Source organism: Vicia villosa, linkage group LG5, assembly GCF_029867415.1.
Source record: "Vicia villosa cultivar HV-30 ecotype Madison, WI linkage group LG5, Vvil1.0, whole genome shotgun sequence".
Taxonomy (NCBI): Eukaryota; Viridiplantae; Streptophyta; class Magnoliopsida; order Fabales; family Fabaceae; genus Vicia; species Vicia villosa.
In genome coordinates, this window is record NC_081184.1 from 153,168,698 (window position 1) to 153,178,727 (window position 10,030).

A 10,030-nucleotide genomic window follows, 5' to 3' on the forward strand; every position below is an offset into this window, starting at 1 on the left:
TTGTTAGTCAAATGAATTAAGTTAATAAGTGCCACTTTCTCATGCATAAATTCACCACAATTTGACACTTATCAATACACACATTTGTCATTTCTTGATGGCTTTTTGACCAAATCCATGTTTGAGAATCGTGAAGGATATTTGATTTCATTAATAAATGTGGCCTCTTTTAATTTTTTAACCTCTTATGTGATAACAATTATTTTTTCTTCTCAAACCTTTTATTTCCTATATATAACAGGCTTGGACTGTATTTTGAGTGCGCCCAGGCGAATAAATCCATATTTTTTGTAGCAATCCGAAAATCTCGACTTCCTAGCTCTTTGATAGAGGTGTTCTAGTCTTGTTAGTTGGGAAGCTTTTGGAAACAATCTATACTATTTTCAAATCCTCTATAGCAATTAGACGATCATCCAAGAATTCCTCTTTCGGGTCTAAATCCACAAAGTTGATACTACGGGTGTTGGGCTTTAAGGAGGTTACCCCTATCTCTTCTTAATCTTCAAACTATCCTAATAACACTTTCAGGAAACTTCCTGGTATCTCTTTATCACTCCTATTCGACTATTATCAAGAGGATATTTCATGGTTAGATAGATGGTGGATAAGACTACTTCTAACGCATTGAACGCAAGCCTACCATGGTGATGTTGTAAGGTGAAAGTGATATGGCCACATACTCGCACTTGCTCTCCCGAAAATTCAACTAATGAGCCATTGAAAGGCTGGAGAAGTTCATGGTCCAATTGGAGTCTTTAGAATGCCTCCCAATACATACCATTGGTCGAGCTCTTGGGATCAATGAGAAATATTTTGATATCCCAATCATATATTTTCACGCTATTGACCATAGGGTCATCCTTGTGAACTACTCCCTCCGGTCTCGAATATAAGCAACAAAAAAATCTATGGTCTTAAATATAAGCAAAAATCATCTATAATTATTACATTTAATGTCATTATTCCAGATATAACCCTACTTTTTCACATTTCTATGTTTTTAACGTTTTCCCAGGCAAAAAGTAGGGGTAAAATTAAAAAGAATGTAAAACATAAATGCATCTAGACATTTTTCTTAAAGGGTGGGATTTTTTGTAAAGTACTTATATATGAGACTGAAGGAGTAAGATTCTTACAGTTTCTGGATATGAAAAGCCATATTTGTCAGAGATGTTAACTTCAATCCAGATAGTGGCTCAAAAATATGCATACCTAATTGACATATCTCCTTTAAGAAAACTTGATTATCTTCTTTTTGCAAACCCTCCAACGATGGTATTAAGTGTGTGGAAAATCTGCTCGGCATCTTCCGGGTCCCTATTTCTTCTTGGTTAGGGGCGTCTTAGTTGACTTCTCTCGAGCTAGAGCGAACTTTCTCAATTGTTACGAAAATTTCCTTGCATGTATCTCCTTAAAAGGTCTTCTTAAATAAAACGTTTAATCTTTTCTTTATTCTCAATGTTATTCTCTTCTTCTTTTACAAAGCATTATGTTATTGCCATAATCTCCTCAATTGAATCTGTCAGCTTTTGTGCGAGCAACTCATTGAATTGTCATGCCTTAAGGCCATTCTGAAAAACCCCTATGAACATTTCTAGATTAGGATGAACCACCTTAATCATCACTTCATTAAACCTGACCAAATATTATCTCATGGACTCATCATTTTCCCTGACGAACAATAAATAAACTGGTTGTCGAGACCGTTATATGCTTGCTTGTCGAGAATTGATGGATTGACTTTATGGTGAGCTCCTTCTATCTGACTATGGAGAACTTCGACAAGTTCATATGCCACCTTATTGTTGTCTCCTTGAGCGTTCCTGCCAAGAGTTTGCATTTGAGAGAGTTTGTTGCATTGATTATGGCCATTTGGGTATTGAATACGTTGATATGTTTCTCAGGATCACTCTTGTCATAAAAAGGTGTTACTGTAGACGGTTTGAAACCTTCGCTGATAGAAGCATCCCAAGCATCAGAGGAGAAAGGCAGAGGATCACAAAATTCTTCATTTTCCTCCATAAGGACTAGTTGTTGTTGCCTTTGTTGCAAGTTTCACACATCGCCCTAAAAAGCTACAATTTGTCGTCGCAATACGTCCATAGCGGTATGTATTTTTGTTACGGCACACCCATCATTGTTATTACTGTAGTATTTCTCACCGTTGAAAACCAGTGATTTTGTAATTCAATTTTTAGAAGGATTGACCTAGGAAATTTTTACTTGATTCCATGGTGAGCGCTAAATATAGTGAAAAATGTATATTATTTGCAACTATGTGATCTTATAGCCAACAAAGCCATGGTGTTACTATTGTCAAATGGTTGAGCTCTCTTCCTTTTTTGTCCCTTGGCTTTTAAAACTCAACTTTTCCTTTCTCTTTTTTGACGGTTATAATCGTTACTATATTTATGCATATTACTTAATGTTGTTGTTCTTTCATCTGAGCGTTACGACCATAACGACAATTAATTGTTGTTCTCATATCTGAGTCTAACGGTCACAATGGTCATTAACCTTGTTGTCTCTGTGTATGCCAAACTTATCAAGTTTGTTATTTATGACCTCATATGAGTTATTGATATCGGATTTACATACCACCTTTAGCTTAAACCGGCCACAAAACCAAGTGAACTAATTTAGGGAATATGATGAGTTGGTATTTAGCCCTTTAGTTCAAGTCGGACACAAGCTTGACTAACTCGACAACTCTAAAAAATTACAAACTCTTGTAATTCTTGTTTAACATCGTTGGAGTATATTCTCGAGACTGTATTCAGATTAGCGGAGGTTAGATGATGTTGACCTGAGTCTGAGTCTATAATATATTGATACATATTTCTTTTAAGTTAAAATAACATTAGGAATGAATACTCGGTTAAATAAATTATACCAAGCCAAGATTATTATTGAATGTACCTAAAATTAATATTTTTCGTGAAAGTATTCCATGTGAATAATCATTTCTATAATTTATGATTCTCTACTAACAAGAGACAAACTTATAAAAAAACAAACTCCTTAATATTTCTAAGGTCAAATGATAGGATATAAATGGTCGACATTCACACACACAAATTTAATCATCCGCACGTTACTTAACGCCTGTTTTTTGTTTGTTCCCTGCATTGAGGCACAAACAGGTTAAAAAATTGGTGTACAGTTTAATCATACTTCTTTAAACAAGTCGATTATGAGTTGTAACTAAACCCTTCCGGTTTAGGTAGGACTAGAATATCACAAAAATAAAATAACGAGAATCCTCGCATTCTTCCATTGATTATTTTACATTTTTCTACGTTGACGATTTTCTATTTTTGCGTATAATATTGACTTTATGATGCATATATAGACCCATAAAAATACATGTTGGCAGTCCTCAAAAATGTGAGTAGGGTAGAGAAAACTAAACAAAGTATCGAATCTTCTGCATTTAGAATTGTCCAGTAAGTTTTCAACGTTGGTCTCTTGTAGACATACTTCAAGAGGAAAAGAGCTAGAGATAGTAGAATCCAGTCTCAGCTTTAAATTTAAATTAAGGCACCTATAAATGTCTATGTTCATACACTCATATATAGGGCAACAAAAATGTGACAACACAGTCCCCGTTACTTATTTTCCTTCTCGATTTCATAGACAATAATAATACTAATAATAGAGACAGCATTCAAAATTGCATAAAAGACAAAATAATGCTCATGTGAATATTTATCTTTTTTTTCATATTGAAAACATATGCTCCAATATACAAAATACGTCACTGAAGACGTGGCACTAAATGCTAGTACTACGTTGGTTTTTCAAAAGAAAATATCAAACGACGCCGTTGGTTCCTGTCTACTACTACTAACGTTACCGCGGTACGACGACGTCGTTTTTGGCCTTCTTGAGCCAGGAACTTCAGGCGGCGTCAGCATGCGAATCAGCGCCAAGTTAATCCCTTTGAAAAACGGGTGCTTCTTGACGTCAGCTGCCCCGCGCTTTGACCCGAGCCGTTGAGCCGGGTCCTTGTTAAGCAAACCACAAATCAAGTCTCGCGCGTGACGTTCAAGCGTGGTTGAAGGCGTGGCTGTGGGAAAGGTTAAGGGTTTTTTTAAGATGCTACGCAGCGTAGCCTTGTTCGATGGAGCTGCAAATGGAGTATGTCCATAGATGAGTTCGTAGATGAATATTCCAAACGACCACCAGTCTACGGCGTTTCCGTGGGAGTTTCCGGCAGCTACCTCCGGTGAGACGTACTCGTGTGTTCCAACAAATGAACAGGACCGGGCTGAAACCGGTTCAGCTACAAAGAGCCGGTTCGGTTGAATGGTTTGAACCTTACGAGACCGGAATAACCGATTTGAGAAGCAAGTGAATGGAGTAGAGAAAGAACGCGTGCGAGTGCATGGTAATGTTGGTGGAAACGCGGAGTCTTGTAATGAATCTGATGATTCAACGGCGGGGATCGCATCAGAGCAGAGTGAAAGATCGAAATCTGAAAGCATAATGTGACCGTCGGATCTGACTAGCACATTCTCAGGCTTTAGATCTCTGTAAATGATTCCAAGCATGTGAAGGTACTCCAACGCCACCAACACCTCAGATGCATAAAATCTGAACAACAAAAAAAGATAAGTAACTGTAGTGATAGAATAATAGAAGAACAAAAACGTCATCGTTTCAAGAAATTTACCTTGCGGAAGAAAGAGGAAGACGGTTATTAGGATATTTATGGCGTAGAGAATGCAAGTCTCCACCGGAACAAAACTCCATAACAATGCAAGAGAAATGAGAAGCTTCAAACTCAGCGTAAAGTGTAGGTAGAAAAGGATGATCAAGCATCTTGAGGATCTTTCTCTCCATTTCAGCTCTCTCTACTTTCTTCTTCAATGCTACAACCTCTTTATCCACTACCTTCATCGCATACAAGCAAGAAGCTTCTTCTTCATTTTCGAATTTGTTATTTCTGTTTCGGAGGCGGCAGAGGTAAACAGTACCAATATCACCGGCACCGATACGACGGAGGAGGTGAAAGTCACGGAAGGTAAGTGCCGATTTGCGGCGGAATGTAGCGGAACGGATAGCGGAGTAAGCAAAATCAGAGGAGCGGTGAGGCTTGATGGAGAGGCTCTCAGGGGAAGCAGGGATAAGGTCGAATGAAAGACGACTGAAACTCGTGCTGCAGAGGCTTTCACTGCTCATTGAACTTCGTTGTGTGGAATTCACAGTCTCTAAACTCAACTCAGAATCACGTGCAGGAGGTTCTAACATGGTAAACAGAAAACAGAGAGGGTTCACTGTTGATTGCACGCAACAGAGGGTTTAAACTTGGAAATTTGAATGCGTAGGTTGAATGGTAAACTTGAAATTGAATAAAACGAGGATAAGTAATAGAAATAATAAAATACATATAGTTATTATAGAAAGTGTAGGGTTTCTGTTTGTGAAGAGATTGGAACTTGGTTAGGGTTATGGGAGCAGAAAATATAGAAAGGATAATAAATTTGTATTCGTACGAAGATTTTACAGAGTAATAAGAGAGGAACAGGTTGGGCCAGAAATAGAGAGGTATAGTATAGGGGGAGGTAGTTGTGATGTATTTAAGCGAAAGACGTACTGAGTTTAACAGAAAAAGGGAGTGGGGTCACGTGAGAGAGAGAGCGAAGCGTGTGAGTTTTTTGTTTTCGCACGTGTGAAGAAGAGAGAGGAAAGTAGGAGTGTAGTAATAGGACAGGGACCCTGGAGGGTGGTGACGAATTTAGGAAGAGAAATGTTGTCACGTGGCAAAGGTTAATTTGGACCATAGTTCAAGCTTTGACAAATTACTGGGTAATTTACTTATGAGCGTGTGTTACAGACTGCGTGGTTTGAAGCTTTTTATGTTTTTGGTTTTTTGTTTTTAAAGCTGAGACAGTAATTTATTGTAATGACTGAAAAGTCCCGGTGAAAAGGTTAGGTAAACCATGCTACGGTCAACCGTAGTAGTAATTTTTATGCATCTACTGGTATTTATTTATGACCAAACAGACAAGGTTGTGTGTAGTTAAGGTAGCTTTGCTTTATTCTTGACCAAAGACTCACACATTTTTAATCTCTTATTCAAATTGGTTTGAAAACCTCAAGGACATGCAAATTACACTGGTTGTGTTTTGTTTTTAATTTTAGAAGAGGAGGAAGTGATTTTAAAGTTGTAAGAGTTAATAAATATTGGGACGCAAATTCCAATGTAATTCTTCAATTCTATGCTCAATTTCAATCACTCATCTCAATCTCTGCAAAATTTCAATATTAATGGGATGATTCTGCACAATTTCAATCACTCATCTCAATCGACTCCCAGAAAGAGGGACCAGAACATTTGTTTTTACTAACCTATACTTTTACTATAAATAAAACAAAATTAATGAAAACTAATGGAGTCATGGACTAAGGTACAGTAAAAAAGACAAAATAAAAAGTATAGACCAATGGAGGTCCATTTATTCAATAATCAAGATTCCATTTTCTCTTTACTTTTTCTCCAAAATTGAATAACAGAATTATTCTACTTATTTTTTTATTTTATTAAATAGTAGAGTAAGGAATGTGAGCATATTTAGAAAAGTGAAAAAATCTCCAATAATTGACTTATCTAAGAAGCACAATTTTAGTGTTTGGAATCAAGCTAACTTTTTGGCGTTCATGCATTCATGCAGAGTATTGTCTAATGAAAAGATTGATGATGAATGACTATATAGTGCCTGTAGAAGCAGAGACACAGTTAACTATGATATGCAAATATGCACATCTTGTGCCATTCCATATTGTGATTTTGATCTATCATATAATTGTGCTTGCTGAGTGACGTGTTTGTTTTTGGACTCGTTTATATCAAACCAATCATATCTATCTCTACAAATGAGCTTGAATTGCTTGCGGCGACTCTTTAAAATACTATCTACAAATGAACTTGAATTGCTTGTTGTGACTCTTTAAAATACTTTCTCTATAATCTATATAAACCATGGGTGATTTGATAGAGAAAATAGAACAGATCTTCTTTTCAACGTGAGGATTATCAATTCTCATATGGGGACAATTTCTTATTCATCACAAAAAAGTTGGGTAATATACTTTCAACCAATCACAAAATCTCATTTTATTTTAACATATTTAATTAATTTCAAAATAATACAATTATTTGTTGTTTCCAAAATATTTTACACTGAAGATAACTCTATCCAACTTTTTTAGTTGGGTAGATAAGAATTCACTTTTTTTTTAAATAAAGTGGAAGGGTGGTTTTGGATACTTTCGATGACGGAAGGTGACTTCTTTATTCATTATTCATTAGAATTAGGGGATTCAATTTATATTAATTAGCAAAGGTTGTCTCATACGTTTTGTAGTTTGTAGGATTCAATCTTGAGTGTTACATTTTTAAAGTATGTCTTAAATTCTTAAGTGATGAAGAGAAAGAAAGTTTGTGTCGAAATTGCAAAAAATTCAAGAAGTCAAAAAAATTGTTGTAATGTCTGTTTTGGACGGTTTGCGGGTATCTAGTTTGACATATTCGATTTAAGGATCCGTTTATTTATCGTTAGAATATTGAATATATATTTTGTATTAATTTAGAAATAGTATAAATTAAAGATATTATAAGATATTTATAATTAGACTATTTCTAAATTAATACAAAATATATATCTTCTTTTTATTAATGTGACAATTTTAGAGCTTTAGGAGAAAATGGAGAAATAATAGTTTAGGGAAACCTTTTAGAGCTATATAGAAGAATCAGACAATACTTCTTGATACCTTGGTTTTGAATGATTTATATATTGGGAGTTTGAGAGGTTGAGAAACACTTGGGTAGAAAATAGGGGTTTGTTCTTGAGATACCTTGTGATGCAGATTGGGATGGCTACTCAATCAGGTGAAAAGATTGTTCTATGCATCTTTCCTCTATTTAATGAGGCTGATAAAGCCTACTCAAATTGCTATGGACAATGGATGAAACAGAAGGACTCTGCAAGACAGCCATAAGGAATGCAAAAGACTTTTTGACAGTGATAAGAGATAGAAGACCACCTAAAGGTGTTCTACTTGTGTGTTTCCATTAAATTTGTGTGTTTCCATATGTGTTTATGTGTGTTGCTTGATTGCAATATTTGTATGCTTCCATATGTTTACATTTACTCTATTTTTGTCAATTTCTGGCTAAAAAGGGGGAGTAAAATGTTAGTGTGTTTGATTATCTTAATGTTACAACATGCTGCTTGGCATGCATCTTAATTGTTGTTCTACTATTAAGGGAAGAGTAACTATCATGATTGTCTGCCGCAACTATTTAGGGGGACCATGATAGTTTGTCATGCTGCTTGATTGTGTTGCTAAAGACTGGAGATTGAAGAATGTGTGGAAGATGTTCTTACATCCTGTCGAATGTGAGGTTGTTTAAATAATATTCTACTGCATATGCCCATGATGTGTGAACTTGAGTAGTTCATATTTTGGTATCCCTTTGAGGGGGAGTACTAGTTTTGTATGACAGGGAGAGTAGTGGACTTGTCTGTTTGCACAAGCTCCAAAGAGCTTTGAAGAAGACCTTTTGTGTAACTGATGTGCATCTCTGATATGTCCTTGCAATTTGTTTTAAATTTATATGCTATCATGCAAATGTGATTTATCTCCAGGACTTAATTGTGTGTTGGTTATTTTAGCCAAAATTTGTCAAAGGAGAAGATTGTTAATTCCATGATTTTTGTAATTGGCAAAATTTTGCTAAAACGTGGTTCTTAACTTATATTAAGCAAGATGTTGAAACATCTTGTCCTACTGTCATAACAGATTCAATTGTTATGTGTTTGGCAGATGTTCTGTCAGATGTTGTGACATCCTACACCAGAACATCCTGACTGTTCAGACTGGTTTTTAAACCTTGATAGATTTAATTGAAAAATATGAGAATTTGGAATATTCATATAATCATTATAGTTGCAGGCAATCAATGGATGATTAGGATAAATGCATATTAGTCTCTGTTTTTAAAAAAAGAATCTTTGCGATTTTTTTGGAAAACTAAGATTTTATTTGTTCCTAATTTGTGAAAAGATCTTGCAGTTGTTTTCAGAAAAAAAGAATATTGAATTCAGTTTAAAGTCATAGCCCATTATGCAAGTATCTATAAAAAGGAACTTGGGAAACCCAGTCTGCTAAGTATTCACACAAGGAAAACCGTGGGTGCAATAAGGATTGTTGTTTTGGGAGTCTCTCAAATTCTTCGTGTGTTCTGTTCCTTGTGTCACTTATGTATCTTCTGATGTATTGAGGTGAACGCGTGTTCTCATTCTTGAAGCTTTTAAGCAATAGAGTTTAGTGGTGTTTTTGATCAAAGCTTTTCAGAAAGATCAATTATTGTTCTTAGCTAAGGTGCTTAACTAAGTATTATATATTGGAAAGTGTAATCTTTCTACTTGGGTTCCCTTTGTCACGGGGTGTGTGACTGTTTTATCACTACGGCGACTAGAAGTGGGATGACAATTTCTCAGTTTTAGATGTCGACTTCTAGGAAAAGTAGTATTGGGTAGTGATTAAGCGAGAAGTTGTAAACTAGAGGTGTTTAGGCTTTGAAATAATACTGCTGATAGTGAACTTTCTTGGCGTGGAAGCCCCCAAATAAGGTGTTGTTTACACTGAACTGGGTTAACAATTCATTGTGTTATTTATCATTTTGTCATTAACTTTCAGTTTTAATAAGTGTGTTGTAAGTCGGCAGATGTTATAACAACTATCTTGATATTGATTGTGTCTTGTTATGACATTTGTCTTGACACCTGTTGTAAGGGCCAGAATTTCATTAGAAACTCTTAAGTCTTAAGATTCTTTTGTATACATTATTTTTATACTTATGATTGTATATTAAGTGTAATACTCATACAATATCTCATTTGTAAATTAGAGTGTTAGAAGTCTCTTGCTTGTGTGCTTGAGCAAATGAAATCTCTTGCTTATGTGCATGAGGATTAAAAGTGTCTTGCTTGTGTGCATGAGCATCTGAAGTCACTTG

At 35.5% G+C, this 10,030-nt stretch overlaps 1 protein-coding gene across 1 annotated transcript; it reads right to left on the reverse strand.

Moving 5' to 3' along the window:
* Positions 1 to 3,701: 3,701 nt before the first annotated feature.
* Positions 3,702 to 5,568, reverse strand: LOC131607830 (protein kinase PINOID-like). Its single transcript, XM_058879786.1, has 2 exons — positions 4,676 to 5,568; positions 3,702 to 4,596 (listed from the first exon to the last, which is right to left on the reverse strand). The coding sequence occupies exons 1-2, from the start codon at positions 5,251 to 5,253 to the stop codon at positions 3,801 to 3,803; spliced, it is 1,374 nt and encodes a 457-aa protein (XP_058735769.1). The 5' UTR covers positions 5,254 to 5,568; the 3' UTR covers positions 3,702 to 3,800.
* Positions 5,569 to 10,030: the final 4,462 nt, after the last annotated feature.